General features: G+C 48.2%; 1 protein-coding gene across 1 annotated transcript in view; it reads right to left on the reverse strand.

Moving 5' to 3' along the window:
- Positions 1 to 17,069, reverse strand: part of LOC135219833 (neurofilament heavy polypeptide-like) — an 87,521-nt gene that overhangs the window by 29,380 nt on the left and 41,072 nt on the right. The window contains exon 2 of the mRNA XM_064256941.1: positions 16,413 to 16,617. Coding sequence (XP_064113011.1) covers positions 16,413 to 16,617 — 205 coding nt within the window. The remainder of the gene's footprint in view (positions 1 to 16,412; positions 16,618 to 17,069) is intronic.

Raw genomic sequence — 17,069 nt, forward strand, 5'->3', positions numbered from 1 at the left:
ATGATTATAAAATATCGATGAAAAATGATATTGTTAAGATACAATAAAGTTTGTTCATACTTACCTGGCAGATATATATATAGCTGTATTCTCTGAAGTCCGACAGAATTTCTAAAACTTACGACACACGTAGTGGGAGTTAGGGTGGTTAGTACCCATTTCCCGCCGCTGGGAGGCGGGGTTATTCAGGAAACCATTCCCATTTTCTATCAGATTTCTATCTCCACTGTCTGCCTGAGGGGAGGTGGGTGGGTACTAAAATTATATATATCTGGCCAGGAAGTATGAACAAACTTTATTGTATCTTAACATAGCATTTTGTTCATGAAACTTACCTGTCAGATATATATATAGCTGAATCCCACCTTGGCGGTCGGTAGAGACAGAAAAAAGGATTTTAGAAAACATATAAATGTATATGATTGACATCTTGGTTCCTTACCTGTTAGCATAGCTGACTTCGTGATTACTGTCACCCAAGCCTGCTTCTGCTTCACTAGAGTTACCAACAAGGTAGTGACCTATGTAGTTGGTGCGCTCTAGATGATCTGTCAACGGGGACGGGACCACAATGTGACTAGACCATGACCATACTTCCGAGGGCAACGAGGCAAAAACCACCACCTAAGTTAGCCTAACAACAAACTCCCATATACCAAAGGTTAAAGGAAGGGACGACTGTACTCGGCAGCCGACCCTACAACCATAAACATACAAATATTAAAAACTCACCTACCCTTTGCTATGGGAAAGGATGAGTGCTACCTCCTGCCCCCAAAATAGTGTCTGCGGCGACGTATGGTCCCGAGAGAGTAACAGCTTTCATAGGTCGTTTCTCACCTCCCGTAGGTAGTGAGAGGCGAACACTGAGTTACTCCTCCAAAAGTAGCACTTAAAATGTCTTTAAGAGCCATGTTTTTTCTGAAAGGCTATTGAGGTCGAAATAGCCCTTACTTCGTGCGCGTTAACTTTAAGTATCTTCAAGTCACTGTCTTTGCAAGAAGCGTGCGCTCTTTAATGGTGTTTCTTAAAAAGAATGCCAGTGCATTCTTTGGAACATGGGCATGTTTGGTCTCTTGACCGAACACCATAAGTTCTCTGCAGAACCTCGGCAATCCTTCGTTTCACGAATATACTCTCTAAGAGCCCTAACAGGGACACAGGACTCTTTCAGGCTCTTGACCAATGATCTCTGCCATACCCTTGATCTCGAATGTTCTAGGCCACGGATTGGAAGGGTTTTCGTTTTGGCAGAAACGACATATTCAAAGAGCAGACTGCATTATGCCCTTTGGAAACCGACGTGTTTGCTGATAGCCTGTATTTCGCTAACTCTCTTCGCCGTCGCCAGAGCAGTTAGGAATACAGTTTCTTCGTCAAATCTCGTAGAGACGAAGATGAAAGAGGTTCAAAAACGATTTGACATCAAATATTTTAGGACCACATCCAGGTTCCACGAAGGTAGCTTCGGTAGTGGTACCTTGGTCGTCTCGAAAGATCTCAATAGATCATGGAGATCCTTATTGTTAGCGAGGTCAAGACCCTCTATGGCGAAAGACTACAGATAGAACGCTTCTGTAGCCTTTAATAGTTGACACTGCCAACTTTAGATCTTGTTTCAGATAAGCAAGAAGTCGGCGATCTGGCTCACAGAGGTAGTGGTAGAGGAAACTCCTTTTCTCTTACACCAACTTCTAAAGGCTGCCCACTTCGATTGGTAAACCCGCGATTGATGATGGTCTCCTCGCGGTGGCGATAGCTTTAGCCACTGATTTCGAAAAACCTCTCGCTCTGGCCAACTTTTGGATAGTCTGAACGCAGTCAGACTCAGAGCGGAGAGGTTTTTGTGGTACCTCTCGAAGTGGGGCTGTTTGAGTAGATCTCTCCTTAACGGAAGAGATCTCGGATAATCCACTAGGTAGAACATCACCTCTGTGAACCAGATCGCTGCGGGCCAAAAGGGGGCGATTAAGGTCAACCTCGTCCCCTCCGATGCTGCAAATTTTCTCATCACCTCCCCCAGGATCTTGAAGGTGGGAAAAGCGTAGAGATCCAGGCCGTCCAATCCCATAGAAGGGCGTCTACTGCTACTGCTCCCGGATCGAGAACCGGGGAGCAATACAGAGAAGTCTCGCCGTCCTTGATGTTGCGAAGATGTCCACTAAGGGGCATCCCCAAAGACCCCACAGTTCCTGGCATACTTCTTGATTGAGAGTCCACTCTGTCGGCAATAACTGTCCTTGTCGACTGAGGAGATCTGCCCGGACGTTCTCGACTCCGGCAATGAATCTTGTCAATATTGTGACTTCTCTCTCCTTCGCCAAAGCAGGATCTCTTTTGCTAGAGAAAACAGGGAGCGAGAGTGTCCTCCTTGTTTCTTCAAGTATGCCAGGGCTGTGGTGTTGTCCGAGTTGATCTGAACCCACACGACGGGAGACTTTGTTTCTGGAAGAACTGGAGCGCTAATTGAACCGCTGCCAGCTCTTTGAAGTTGATATGCCAGGTTACCTGTCCCCTCTCCAGGTACCTGACACTTCCTCCCCCCTAGAGTTGCTCCCCACCCCGTGGATGACGCGTCGGAGAACAACACTAGGTCGGGGTTCTGAAGCTTGAGGGATACGCCCTCTGACAGCTTCCACGGATCGAGCCACCATCTTAGATGGTTCTTCACCTCTCCGAGATGTTTAACTTCATGTCGAAGTTGTCCTTTTCTGTCCAGCTGTCCGACAGAAAGAACTGAAGAGGTCGGAGGTGTAGCCTCCCCAGGGAAACAAACTTCTCCAGCGAGGAAATGGGGGGTGGTGGGTGGGTGATGGTAGGGTAGGTTTGGGGGGGTGGTTGGGGGGGTTGGGTAGGGTGGGTGGGGAATGGATGGTTGTGGGTGTGGGGTGTTGGGGGGTATGGGTGGGGGGAATGGGGTGGGTGGGGTGTGTATGGTGGTTGTTATGTGGTGTGGTGGATTTTTGAAAATGGAGGGGGGGGTTGCCCCAGGGAGAGACCCAGACAGACCATCATCCCATTCCCTCACCGAGCATGAATCCTTCCTAGAAAGGCTGACACTTTTTTCTATGCCTTGTTGCTGACGTTCCTGGGACGGAAAAGCCCGAAAAGCCACTTGAATCCATCTGAATCCCCAGATACACGATGGACTGTGTTGGGGTCAGATGTGACTTCTCGAAGTTCACCAGAAGTCCCAGGGTGGACGCAGCTAAAGACAGAGTCGTCTTCAAATCCTTCAGGCACCGGGTCTGCGAGGAGGCTCGTATGAGCCAGTCGTCTAGATAGAGCGAGATTCTGATGTTGGAAAGATGGAGCCACCTCGCCACGTTCTTCATTAAGATGGTGAAGATAAAAGGGGCCGTACTCAGTCCGAAACAAAGAGCCCTGAATTGAAAGACCTTCCCTTTCAATACGAACCGAAGGTACTTCATCGATTGGGGATGTATCGGGACGTGAAAGTAGGCGTCCTGGAGGTCGAGTGATACAATCCAATCTCCAGGTCTTAAGGCCCCCAGAACTGACTGAGGTGTCTCCATCTTGAACCTCTGCTTCTCTATAAAGAAAGGTTTAGACGACTTACATCCAAGACGGCCGGCCACCCCCCTCCCGATTGTTTTCGGTACAAGAAACAATCTGTTGTAAAAGATCCTGGCGTTGCCAGGTCTAAAACCTGTTCCACTGCTCTTTTCTCGAGCATCTGCTCGAGCAGGTCGAACAAAAGAATCTTTCGCTTTGTTAGCGGATACGATGGGGACAAGTCCCTGGGAGTGGAAGTCAACGGGGGCGGCTTTATGAAAGGGATCTTGTAACCCTTCTCTATGACGTCGAGAGACCAGGTGTCTGCCTCTCTTACTCTCCAGGCTTTTGCAAACAACTGCAGCCTGGCTCCTACCGGTGACTGAAGGCACGATCTCTCATTTCTTACCCCTAACCCTAGACTTGGAAGGGGCTACCTACTCTGGAAGGCTTCTTCTCGAGAGACGATCTAGCGGAAGTCCCTCCACGAAAGGGCTTCTGCTTTCTAAACTGTTGCGTTCCAGACGACGTTGAAGGGCCAGCCGGACGTCTCGAAGACTGAGCCACAGGTCTTGTGTGGCTTTCTCCTGCAGACTCACTGCCAGATCCTTCACCATAGCTTGGGGGAAGAGATGACTCGAGAAGGGAGCATACAAAAAGTTCTGTCCTCTGAGCGGGAGAGACAGACTTAGCCGCGAAGTTGCATAAAGCGACCTTTTCTTAAGAACCCCTGCTGAAAAATGAGAGGCTAACTCCTCTGAGCCATCCCTGACGGCGCTTGTCCATGCATGCCAATACACTGGGACACTCCCCCAAGCTGATCGAGTCTGGCTTACGAGATTGGTTTCTATAAGGCTCCAAGACACCAGTCTAAAAAGTTGAAAACTTTTAAGGACCTAAATAGTCCCTTCAAAAGATGGTCCAGTTCGGAAGTCGTCCAAGAAACCTTAGCCGATGCTAAAAGGGACCTCCTTGAGGCATCCACACGCTGGCGAAATCACCTTGAGCCGACGTAGGAACCTTCAATCCTAATTCCTCGCCTGTCTCATACCACATCCCTGCCTTACCGCTAAGTCTAGACGGAGGCAGGGCGAAAGTAGTTCTTCCTTTTGCTTTCCTAGACTCCATCCAGGCGTTTACCTTCCGGAAAGCTCTTTTCGTAGATAACGACGTCTTCATCTTCACGAAACCTGGAGACTTACTTGTCTTCGACGACGAAAACTGAGAAGGAGGAGAAGGAGGAGCAGCTGGCTGAAAAGTCTCGCCAAACGAATCACGAAGTAGTCGTGCCAAAACTTGATAATCTGACGAGGCAGACGTAGCAGGTTGATCATCATCAACATCCTCCGAAGAACCGCTAAGTTCTCCTTCTTCCCTACCCGAGTGCAAGTCCGAAGGAAGAGGCAGAAGTCCTTTAGCTCCAAGTCTCCTATCTGAACGTGAAAAGAAGACGAGGGTAACGGATCCTTAACAGTAACAGGATCAGGAATCACTTTTAGAGGCGAACGTGCCAAAGTCTCGGGAACCACATCCGAGTGACAGCGAACTTCCACATTCGCGTCCACAGAGGTCTTACTAGAACGTCTACGAGCGTCCATCTGAGCGTCCAATGTAGCGTTCTCTCGAGCGTCCAAAACAGCGTCCAACGAGCGTCCAGCGAAGCGTTCCAACGGAGCGTCCATCGAGACTCTTCTACCGTCCCGCGAAGCGTCCTTCCGAACGTCCAGCGAAGAAAACTTGATCCACTGCCGGACTAACATAACGTTTGAGCGTCAAACACTGTCATGTCGAAGAGGTGCAGAACGCAAATCGTCGTCAGCAGAAGCGTCGAAGTCGGAACGCCGAGCGTCCTCTCTACGGGAAGGGAGAGGAGCATGCAGAGCTCTCTCTCTAACTTGGCGTCTAACGTCACCTCTAGATGAACCCTGGGGAGCAAAACGACGTCTAGAGGGCGAAATATCAGAAGACGGGCACGAAAAAGGAGCCATTGGAGAAGACTGCTTAGATCTCTGATAAGGCAGTCTATCGTCTTTCCTTCGACGCGGGACCGTCTCCTTCTGTTTCAGTAAAGCGTCCAGTTGCCGCTGCCATCGCAATGATGATCTCCGTCGAGATGCTCCTTCCTTACGCGAGACGAGCTGCGCTTGCGAGAAGGAGAGGGGCGAGGGGACGCCTTCTTCCTTCTCCCAGGAACAGCCTTGGCTCTAGAGCGACTGGGGCGCTCGAGGGCGTCATCGTCGGATGACGTCCTATACTTCTTCTGGGGCGGAAAGGCTACGCTTTCCGGAGAAGAATGCCACTCAGACATAGCATGACGTGAAGCGTCCAGCTCTTGAAGAGTCCTCTTCAGAGGTCGCTAATCCGATCGAGATTCCCACCCCTTGCGCGGGGAGGACGCGTCGGAAGACGATAAACAATCCTTAAGGATACGTGCTCGAGCACGCTCCTTAGCAGCCTGGGAAGCGTCCACAGGAACTGCTGAAGGGACGCCAGATCGGTGGGGGTTCCCCGTAACCCTCCTTCGGCCTTCGACATGCCCTCTCCCTGAGTCCTGGGAGTCCGGCAGAGGTCCACAGCCTAGAGGCGCTATAGGGCCGATCTGACGCCCCCTCCACTTCACTAGGGGCACTATCACTGCACTTATTTTGCCTGTTTTCAAGGGCAAGCACTTTAGATTCAAGCGTCTTCAATGAATCTAGAATAAGCGAAAGGGCATTACCCTCCGCAGACACCACTTGAGGGCCCGGAAGGCCAACACTACAGGGTTAGGAGACACAAATTCTAAAGGAGGGTTAGAAGGGATACATTAATACCCTGTCTGCTACCGACTTACTCCCTGGAGGAAGACCTCCTAATCCTATCACGTTCTAACTTCTTAACGTAGGATTCATACGTCTTCCATTGCAAATCATCTAAGCTTTCACACTCATTACAGCGCAAATCAAATCTACACTCTTGCCCCCTACACCCTTTCCACAATGTGTGAGGATCAACCAAGGCTTTTGGAAGCCTAACCTTGCATTCCACTTTCGAGCACACCCTGGCGCTAGCAGAACTACATCCAGACATTTTTAAGGGAAAAATCTAAGCCAAAATCACAAAACGTCCAAATCACGTATTACCAAAGCTATCGATCCAATCAAAAAAACCAAAAAAGTCAAGAGGATACTCAAGCAATATGAAAAGTTTTCCAAAATCCTGAGGCGGAGGTGTGTAAACAGGTGTTTACGACACCGGCGACAGAAGAAATCTGATAGAAAATGGGAATGGTTCCTGATACCCGCCTCCCAGCGGCGGGAATGGGTACTAACCACCCTAACTCCCACTACGTGTGTCGTAAGTTTTAGAAATTGTCGGACTTCAGAGAATACAGCTATATATATATCTGACAGGTAAGTTTCATGAACAAAATCATATATACTGCACATTGTAAAAATGATATTGTTATTTTACAATAAAGTTTTGTACATACTTACCTGGCAGACATATACTTAGCTTACGTCTCTGACGTCACGACAGAATTCAAAACTCGCGGCAAACGTGACAGGTAGGTCAGGTGATCTACCTTACCCGCCGCTGGGAAGCGGGTGTAAGAACCAACATACCTTTCTTGCCAGATTTTTTCTCTCTTATACCTGTCTCCTGAGGGGAGGCTGGGAGGGCCATCAATCGTATGTGTCTGCCAGGTAAGTATGTACAAAACTTTATTGTAAAATAACAATATCATTTTGGTACATGAACTTTCCTGTCAGACATATACTTAGCTGATTGACACCCTTGGTGGAGGGTACAAGACAGAAAATAACAAAGAAAAGGTAGACAACACCTGTTGTAGTATAAAAATAACCTTGGTTCTTACCTGTTTAGGCTGAAGACTTCATAGGTACTGTCTGTTAGTCTGCATAGCCATAAGAGCTACAGCGAGGGCATGACCTACAGCTGAAAAGACTCTTTGGGTCTACTAACGGGACTTGATATCCGCTTACTTAGTAGAATCCAAGTCGGATCATGTCAATGGGGGTTCGCCCTCTTCTATGACAGAACCTGTCCACTACCAACGCAGGGAGCTTCAAACCAAATCCGATCACCTAACCAAACTAAAGTATTAGTATTACGAAACGAAAAAAGATGCCTACCTGCATCATTTTTCATACAACTATATGAACTCAATTACCAAAAACAAGGGAAAAAACGACTAAGGATATGGTTCCAGCTCCCTGCCCCAGCACCGAATCCGCCGATACGTACGGGCCTAATGCGAAGCACTCGTCATACGTAATACTGACGTCTTTAAGGTAGTGGTTGGCGAATACTGAATTACATCTCCAGAATGTAGTTTTCATCAGATTCTGAAGAGACATATTCTTATTAAAGGCCAAGGAAGTGGCAATGGCTCTCACTTCATGAGCCTTGACATTTAGGAGCTTGTAATGTTCTTCATTACAAGATCTATGTGCTTCTTTCACTAGACTTCTAATGAAGAAAGACAGCGCATTTTTCGACAATGGTTTGCTGGGGTCCTTTACAGAGCACCATAGTCTGTCCTCAATGCCCTTAAGGGTTTTCTTCTTCTGAAGGTAGTATTTTAAACTCCTAACAGGGCAAAGAGTTCTTTCGGGTTCTTCCCCTACTAGGGCAGATAATCCACGAACCTCAAAGCTCCTTGGCCAAGGATTTGAGGGGTTCTCATTCTTTGCTAAAAATGAAGGAAGGAAGGAACAAATCACGGAATCTCCTTTGAAACCTACCCTTCCTTCTAGGGCATGAATCTCACTAACCCTTTTAGCGGATGCTAGAGCCATGAGAAACAGAACTTTCCTCGTAAGATCTTTGAAGGAGGCTAACTGTGGTGGCTCAAACCATAGAGGGAATCCTCAGGAAACGAAGAACCACGTCCAAGAATTCGAACTTGGAACTTCGTTCAAAGTTTTCTTGGCAGTTTTTGAAAGATCTTAATAGATCATGCAGATCTTTGTTATTCGAAAGATCTAAGTTCCTATGTCTGAACACTGCAGCCAGCATGCTCCGGTAGCCTTTGATGGTAGATACTGCCAACCGCATTTTTCTCTTTATGAGTTGAAAAACTAAGGAAATCTGCGATCTGAGTCACAGAGGTACAGGAAGAGGAAAACTTCTGGTTCCTGCACTACCGGCGAAAGACGTCCCACTTCGACTGGTAGACTTTAAAGGTCGAAGGTCTTCTAGCTGAGGCGATAGCCTTAGCAGCTTTTGTCGAAAACCCCTTCGCTCTGACAAGACTTTTGACAGTCGAAAGCCAGTCAGATTGAGAGCGGGGAGGTTTCTGTGATACCTGTTGAAGTGGGGTTGTCTGAGCAAATCTTGTCTTTGTGGAAGTGCTCTTGGAAAGTCCACCAACCATTCAAGTACCTCTGGGAACCAAATCTTGGGCGGGCCAGAACGGAGCTACTAGCGTCATTCTTGTCATCTCTGAGATAGCAAATTTCTTGAGGGTTTGTCCCAGTATTCTTTGAAGGGGGGAAAGGCGTAGACATCTAGACCTGTCCAATCTAGGAGAAACGCATCCACTGATACTGCCCCTGGGTCTGAGATCGGGGAGCAGTAAAGTTCTATCCTTGCGTTCCTTGCTGTTGCAAAGAGGTTGATGTGAGGCCTGCCCCATCTTCTCCACAGGTCTTGGCATACTTCTGAGTGGAGGGTCCACTCGGAAGGCAGGAGTTGATTCTTCCTGCTCAGGAGATTGACCCTGACGTTCCTTTCTCCCTGTACGAATCTGGTGAGAAGACTGATCTTTCTTGCTTGAGACCACAGCAGAAGATCCCTTGCTGTTTCGTACAAGGAGAAGGAGTGTGTCCCCCCCTGTTTTTTGATGTACGCCAAGGCTGTGGTGTTGTCCGAATTGACCTGAACTACTGCATTTCGGACGTGGGGCTCGAAGGCTTTCAATGCCATCCAGACTGCCATCAACTCTTTCTTGTTGATGTGCCAGGACACCTGATCCCCCTTCCAGGTGCCTGACACTTCTCTTGTCCCGAGCGTTGCTCCCCAACCTGCTTCCGACGCGTCGGAAAACAACACATGGTTGGGGTTCGGCATGTAAGGAGACATTCCTTCCACAAAACGGAGTGGGTTGTTCCACCACCGAAGGTCCCTCTTGATTCCCCTTGAGATCTTGAAGGAGAACTCCAGATCTAGAGAGAGACACCTCCAGTTCTGGTATAGGAAGAACTGTAGAGGCCTGAGATGCAACCTTCCTAGAGAAAGGAATTGCTCCAACGAGGAGAGTGTCCCCAGCAGACTCATCCACTCCCTCGCTGTGCATGCATCTTTCTCTAGGAAGGTCATTAGTTTCTCGTAGCAACGAGCTATCCTCTCTGGCGACGGAAAAGCCCGAAAAGCCAGAGAAACTATCCGAATCCCCAGATAGATCCGCTCTTGACTGGGGATTAATTGAGACTTCTGGAAGTTCACCAGAAGTCCCAGAGAACTTGCCAATGTAAGGGTCTTTTGAAGGTCCTCCAGACATCTTTCTTGAGACTCTGCTCTGATTAGCCAGTCGTCGAGATATAGCGATACCCTCACTCCCTCCAAATGTAGCCACTGCGCCACGTTTTTCATTAACCCCGTGAAAACTTGGGGTGCAGTCGACAGGCCGAAGCACAAGGCCTTGAATTGGAAGATGTTTCCTCCCATCATGAATCGCAGATACTTCCGTGAAGAAGGATGGATCGGCACATGAAAGTAAGCGTCCTGAAGGTCTAGTGACACCATCCAGTCCCCTGGACGAAGAGCCGCTAACACTGAGGAAGTCGTCTCTATGGCGAACCTCCTCTTTTCCACAAAGACGTTCAGGGCGCTTACATCCAAAACCGGTCTCCATCCTCCTGAGTTCTTCGGAACTAGGAATAGCCTGTTGTAAAAACCCGCAGAGCGGGGATCTTCCACTAGTTCTATAGCCTCCTTCTCTAGCATCAGATCTACTGCTAGAGAAAGGGCTTGATTCATGATGGGGTCCTTGTACCTGGCCACCAACTCCCTCGGAGTCGTTGTCAATGGTGGCCTTGACGAGAAGGGAATGAGATAACCTTTGCTGACAATCGATAGGGACCAATTGTCTGCCCCTTTGTGGGCCCAGACGTCGGCAAATTTCAGTAGTCTGGCACCCACTAATGTCTGGAGTCCTTGATCGCTATTTCTTGCCTCTGATTGACCTAGAGAAGGTTTTACCTCTCTTAAAAGGTCTAGATCCTCTGGTTGAAGAAACTCTGGCAGTGGGTCCTCCTCGAAAGGGCTCTGCCTCAGAGGAGTCTCTTTCTTGGTTTATTGGTTGGAAGACAGAGCGAGGTTTCCTGGCCGACTGGGCTAACATGTCCTGAGTAGCCTTGGCTGAAAGGGCACTCGAGACATCCTGAATGATTTTCTTGGGGAAAAGCAGAGGAGAGAGCTGAGCGTAAAGAAGTGAGGCCCTTTGTGCATGCGAAACTGCCTTCGTGAGAAACAAACAGTAAACCGACCGCTTCTTTATCACTACGGCTCCAAACAGTGAAGAGACTTCACTCGAGCCGTCTCTCACTGCTTTGTCCATGCAAGTGAGGACGCAATTAAGATCTTCAGGAGACAGGGAATCCGGGGTCTGGGTCTTCTTAGCCAGAACTCCTAAAGACCAGTCAAGGAAGTTGAAAACTTCCAGGACTCGGAACATTCCCTTCAGTAGGTGGTCAAGTTCGTTCATCCCCCACGTAGTCTTGGCCGACAGGAGGGCAGATCGACGAGCGGAATCCACCAGTGAAGAGAAGTCCAAGTCAGCAGAAGAAGGGAGAGCGAGGCCTAAAGGTTCCCCTGATTCGTACCAGAATCCTAATCTGCCAGTCAGTTTAGAAGGAGGGAAAGAGAAAACAGTCTTCCCTTTCTCTTCCTTAGCAAGGAGCCATTCCCCAAAACCTCTAAGTGCCTTCTTCATTGAAATAGTCGGTTTCATCCTTACACAAGATGAAACCTTCGAAGTCTTCGAAGTGGAGAACAAAGAAAGAGGAGAAGGAGGAGCCACAGGAGAAAGGATATCTCCGAATTCTTGAAGGAGCAAATCTGTTAACCTCTTATACGAGGAAACAGAGGAGTCTTTTGGTCCTTCTTCTTCCGAGGGATCCTGTTCTTCGTCATCAGAAGAGCCCTCATAATCCTTAGAGGCGCGGCTACCTTTAGAAAAGTCTCTTGAAGAGTGAGGTTTGACTCTTGGAGACAAAACTTCTGGAACTTGCCTATTCGCAAAATCCTTCTTGTCTTGAGGAGGGCGTTTTCCAGATTCTTGGAGCCTAACAGGAGTAAGGCGGCTGTCAGGAGCAGAGCGCCTGTTTGAAGAAAAACTTCTATCAGGCTCTTGGCGCCTATCCAAAGGAGAGCGGCTACCAGGCGAACAGCGCCTGCCATGAGAGAAGCGGCTACCAGGCTCTTGGCGCCTGAAACGAGGAGAGGGGCTCTCTGGCGACGAGCGCCTACTGGGAGAGCGCCTACCAGGGGAGAAGCGTCTGTCATGATCTCGGCGCCTGACTCGAGGAGAGTGAAAGTCAGGTGAAGAGCGCCTGGCAGGAGAAATGCGCCTAACAGGCTCTTGACGCCTGTCCAGTGAAGAGCGCCTGTCCGATTTAGGGCGCTTGTCAACAGGAGAGTGGAGGCGAGACGAGGAGCGGCTACGAGGCGAGTAGCGCCTAATAGGCTCTTGGTGCCTATCAAGGGGAGCGATCCTGTCTCGAGAAGAGCGTCTGTAGGGAGAAGATCTCCTACGAGAAGCCTGCTCCTTGTCCGAAGGAGAAACAAAGACATCCTGTCTGTCAGGCAAATGGCGCTTGGACGCCGATGGGATCTTGTCCGAAGCAGAAAGTCTCCTGCGAGACTCTGAACGCACAGGCTAGCGGGCCGCTTCCGTCGAATAGCGAGAGTCAGGAGAGGGGAGCCTGGACTTCTTTACAGGAAGCGAAACATCCTTCCTACGACGAGACGACACGCAAAGAGAGCCAGCCAGAGCCGAAATCTGCACCTGAAGGTTAGCCAACACCCTTGCAGGAGAATTCACAAACTCTTGAACAGGTGACGAGGCTCGATCTCTGCCCGGGGAACGATACTCCAGAGATCTCTTACGTTTCTTCGTTTCCACCTCAGGCTCTTCCGAAAAAACTTCAGGGCTGGATGGAAGGGCGCAGGGAGCGTTCCAGGCTCTCTTCGAAGGGCGCGAGGCTTCCGAAGAGCTCCATCCTCTTTTAGGAGAAGGCGAAGGCGAAGACAAGAAGCATTGGCGCAAGATTTCTCTCTTGGAGCAATCCAAGGTAGCCTGGGAACGATCAACAGGAGCTACCGAGGGGACGCCTGACCGGTGGGGACGCTCCCTAACCTTCCTGCGGGCTTTCGACTTTCCTCCTACCACTGGGACTGGGAGTCTGGAAGAGGTCTAGGCCTGGAAGCATTAGGGAGCCAATCAGACGCACCCTCCACTGCACTGGGATCACTGCACAAATCACTATTGGAATCACTCTTACCTTCTAAATGTTTAATTTTCATCTCCATACTGCGAATGGTGGCTTTCATGGAGGCCACTTCCGAAGGCGCATCTTCGGCTTCGGTGCAGGGAGCAGGAGCTGAAAACTGACAAAGGTAGCTAACTTCTAAAATAGGATTATCTATATCCAACTCGCTAATACGAGATCTACTACTGCTCCTAGAAGAAGCTTTCCTAACTTTATCCTTTTCAAGCTTCCTCAAGTAGGAAGACAAAGACTTCCATTCATCCTCATTCAGCTTTTCACATTCATTACAAGGATTATTAAAGGTGCATTCATTCCCTCTACACTTCAAACATACTGTGTGAGGGTCTACCGCAGCTTTCGGTAGCCTCACCTTACACTCAGTCATACAACAAACTCTAAACATAGCAGTTTTCTTAGTATCAACATCAGACATCATGAATCCAAAGAAAAATCCAAAGAACAGTCAAATAACGGTCCACAAATCGCGAATGCCAAGCCAAAAGATCGGGTACTTCACCAAAAGTCCGTAGAAACAATCCAGGGCGAAAACGAGAAAAGAATCCAACTGTCAAGAGGTACCAACAACAGGTGTGGTCGACACCGACGACAGAAAAAATCTAGCAAGAAAGGTATGTTGGTTCTTACAACCGCTTCCCAGCGGCGGGTAAGGTAGATCACCTGACCTACCTGTCGCGTTTGCCGCGAGTTTTGAATTCTGTCGTGACGTCAGAGACGTAAGCTAAGTATATGTCTGACAGGAAAGTTCATGTACAAAAACCTGTAACTATCTTATTAGAAACATTGCATTCATTAGAAAATATTTAAACGGAAATACTCTGAAGACAGCAATTTGTAACCATATACTTTTGGGGCTTGACTGCTGGCAATGTTATACGTATACTATGATCTTCCTAACTATCTACTATGAAAATTGCAATTACAAAATAGAGCAGCCAGATTAATAAAAGGATTACGTTACCATGACAGAATAACCCCGCCACTAATCGAGTTATATTGGCTCCCAGTAAAAGCAAGAATAGAGTACAAAATACTTCTTACAGTCTTTAAACCAATAATATATGGTGAGCCAACATATCACCAGACCCCTGAGGTCCATCCCTAACTACCCTGGCATATGCCCTGGTTGGTCCCAGGACCAAGCCAGGGGCATAAGCTTGAGAAGCAGGACTCCCCTGTGAAGCTTCAATAGAGTCCTCTCTGTTTGAGTCATGCCTCCAGGTAAAACCCCAGGAGGTTGAGGGAATAGGTGAGAGACGAACACTCTCAACTGACCTATCCTCAAAACGGTCAAGAGAGGTAAACCATATGCGATCATCATTTGGTGACGAATTTGAGGAGACGTGCTATTCCAAGAGGAACGAAGCGGTTCTCATCTGGTGGGCCGGGTACTCTGTTCAGCATCATTGAGCCATGGCCCTGGCTCAGCCAAGTCACCCCTCTCATACATAGGCAATAGGAGACTGGGAGGAGTCGAGCAAACAGCCTGCCGACAAGAGCATTTGTTCCATTCACGATGTACCCCAGACTCCTTCGGGGCTGAAGCCCCTGCAGAAGGGGTCTGCACAAGAGACCTCGTCCTCACCTCTCCAGGTGCTCAGTTATAGACACCGAGGAACTGGTTCAGGCCTCTGTTCAAGTACCGGTAGAAGTACTGGCAGGGAGAGTCAAGGCACCTGACTGTCTCTTCCCTTTCTCTCGCCCTGTGCCCTCACTGGTATGGAGAGAGAAACCTCTGTTACCAGATTGGGATGTGCGATCGTACATTCAAGACTGAGGCCCTGACACAACACTAGTCTTAGAAGCATGCTTCTTTGAACTAGTGGAGGGAATGGTTACTGGGGTACCCCTCCCTAGGCTCCTGGTTACGAAGGCCTAACGGGGGCCTGCAGACCGGTACCTCCACCCTCAGGTAAGGAAGAAAGAAGCAGCGATCCCTAGAAGACTCATGTCAAGACCTTTTAGGAGGATGAGAGGTGACCTTCTTCTTCTTAAACCGAGAGGCCTTAGAAGGAGGAGGTGATGAGGCAGCAGATGAGGAGGAGGAGGAGGAGGAGGAGGAGGAGGAGGAGGAGGAGGAGGAGGAGGAGGAAGACAACGACAACACTCTATGGGACCTCTACTTTGACTTCTTCATTACCTTCTTCAGGATTGCAGCAAAGTCCTTCATCCAGGAGGGAGGTTGCAAATCAGGAACAGGGGCTGCCTGGATAATCGGGACTAGAGCAACCACAAGGCTAGGTAGGGGCTTGACCCTTGTCAGTGCTTCAGCATGAGCAATATGGCCCTTCAGAACAGGAGACACAGTGATGATGGACAGGGGCATCACAAAGCCTGGAGTGGGAGATGCCATGACTTGAGGTGCCGGAAGGTGCACAGCAGTCCCTGTCACCCCCAAGGGAGTTGTATTAGTCGAATGGTGCCACCATTCGACTAATACACCAGATGTGGGACCTTAGCAAACGTAGCAGTGGTGACGGAGGTCGTGAGGGGGGGGTCTCCACTACAGCCATCATGGGGGCAGCCAGGTGCGACAGCAAAACCTGCAGTAACAGGTTTCTCATTTTGCATAGAGAACACCACACCATCACAAAATCCAACAGCTGCTCCTCCATCATACCTGAAGAAGGGACATTCAGATTAGAGGAAGAGGCCCCTTGTCGCACTGAAGGAAATTCAACTCACTCGGAGCAACCTGAGGCCTCCGTACTGGATCGTTATGAACCCCCACCTCCCCTCCATCCTCATCACTCAACGAATTGGATGAAGAAGACGAAAAAGAGCCGTCTTCTGTAGAAGAGCGAGCAAAGCGGGGAAGCTTACAGGAAGACAGAAACGAGGATGAAGGGTCTGGCACCAAGGAAGTCTTCAAAGGCGTATAACCCTCCAATAACATTCCCTCCCCACAAACTTTACCCATTGCACAGGGGACCAAGGAACACACTCAGTGCAAGTCAATTCAGGATTGCAATCCTGCCCTCTGCTAAACATAATCATAAAGCCTGCTAAACATAATAATCTTGAGTTTGCATGTTGTAACTGAATCACAATCAACAGAAAGCATATGTAGGATATTGATGCACATACTGAAATACGGATGATCTCACCATGGAAAAACAAGAGAAAGACTAGCGATAGTCAAGCAGAAAGCGATGTGATACATGTCCGAACCCAACAACAGCCGAAAGTAAAGTGGTATGTGTATACCCGGGTGATAGGAACTATCCCACCCAGGCAGTAGTTAAACCACCAAAACACCTTGCTACAAAAGTCTAGTAGCCGTTACCAGCTTTAGTGAAGGTAATTCCTAATGTAAAGGACCGATGGTTTGTATACCGTGTAGGAACAAATAAGGTTTTAATTTGAAAAAATCTCACTCACCACTTGCACAATCTCAGATTTTCTTGCATTTTCTTCTCTGCGCAATGCATTCAATCGCTGGCGCTCTCTAAGTTCAGCTTTCTTCATCTTCTTTGCTTCTTGGATGGAATTCTTCACAGATAAAAAGTCCTTCATCTGCTGCTTGCGTTTCATTTTTTCTGACCAGGATGACCTTACCCCTTGATCCTTGTAAATTGTATTGAATCTGGAATAGTAAATAAATCCTTTTTGTTTTGCACATAACCCTCAGAAAATGTAAAAAAAAAAAAAAAAAATTTCACCACAAATAATAAAATTTTTAAGCTTACATTATCTTATACCTTCACCCTATTTCCTTATCTCTTTTGCTTAAAGAACATGCCACCCAGATTAACAAACTGTAACCCTGGCCCCCCCCTCTGTTTTTGCATATAAAGCTCTGTCAACTTCTACGATATTCAGTGTGAACATGAAAATGTAGAATATACTACGAAAGTACTTGTTCCAAGTCCCCGTTTCACTTACCTTTCTACCGTGGATTTAAGGATACATTATTAATAAGAACCCCTATACTATTCAAATATTAGCGTAAAAATCTTGCCATCAATTCATGACCACATAAAACACATTAGTATGCAGAAGATATTCATATTGCATCAAAAGTAAAAATTCCTTGAA

The sequence above is a fragment of the Macrobrachium nipponense genome, chromosome 1 (genome assembly GCF_015104395.2).
Source record: "Macrobrachium nipponense isolate FS-2020 chromosome 1, ASM1510439v2, whole genome shotgun sequence".
In the NCBI taxonomy this organism is placed as follows: domain Eukaryota; kingdom Metazoa; phylum Arthropoda; class Malacostraca; order Decapoda; family Palaemonidae; genus Macrobrachium; species Macrobrachium nipponense.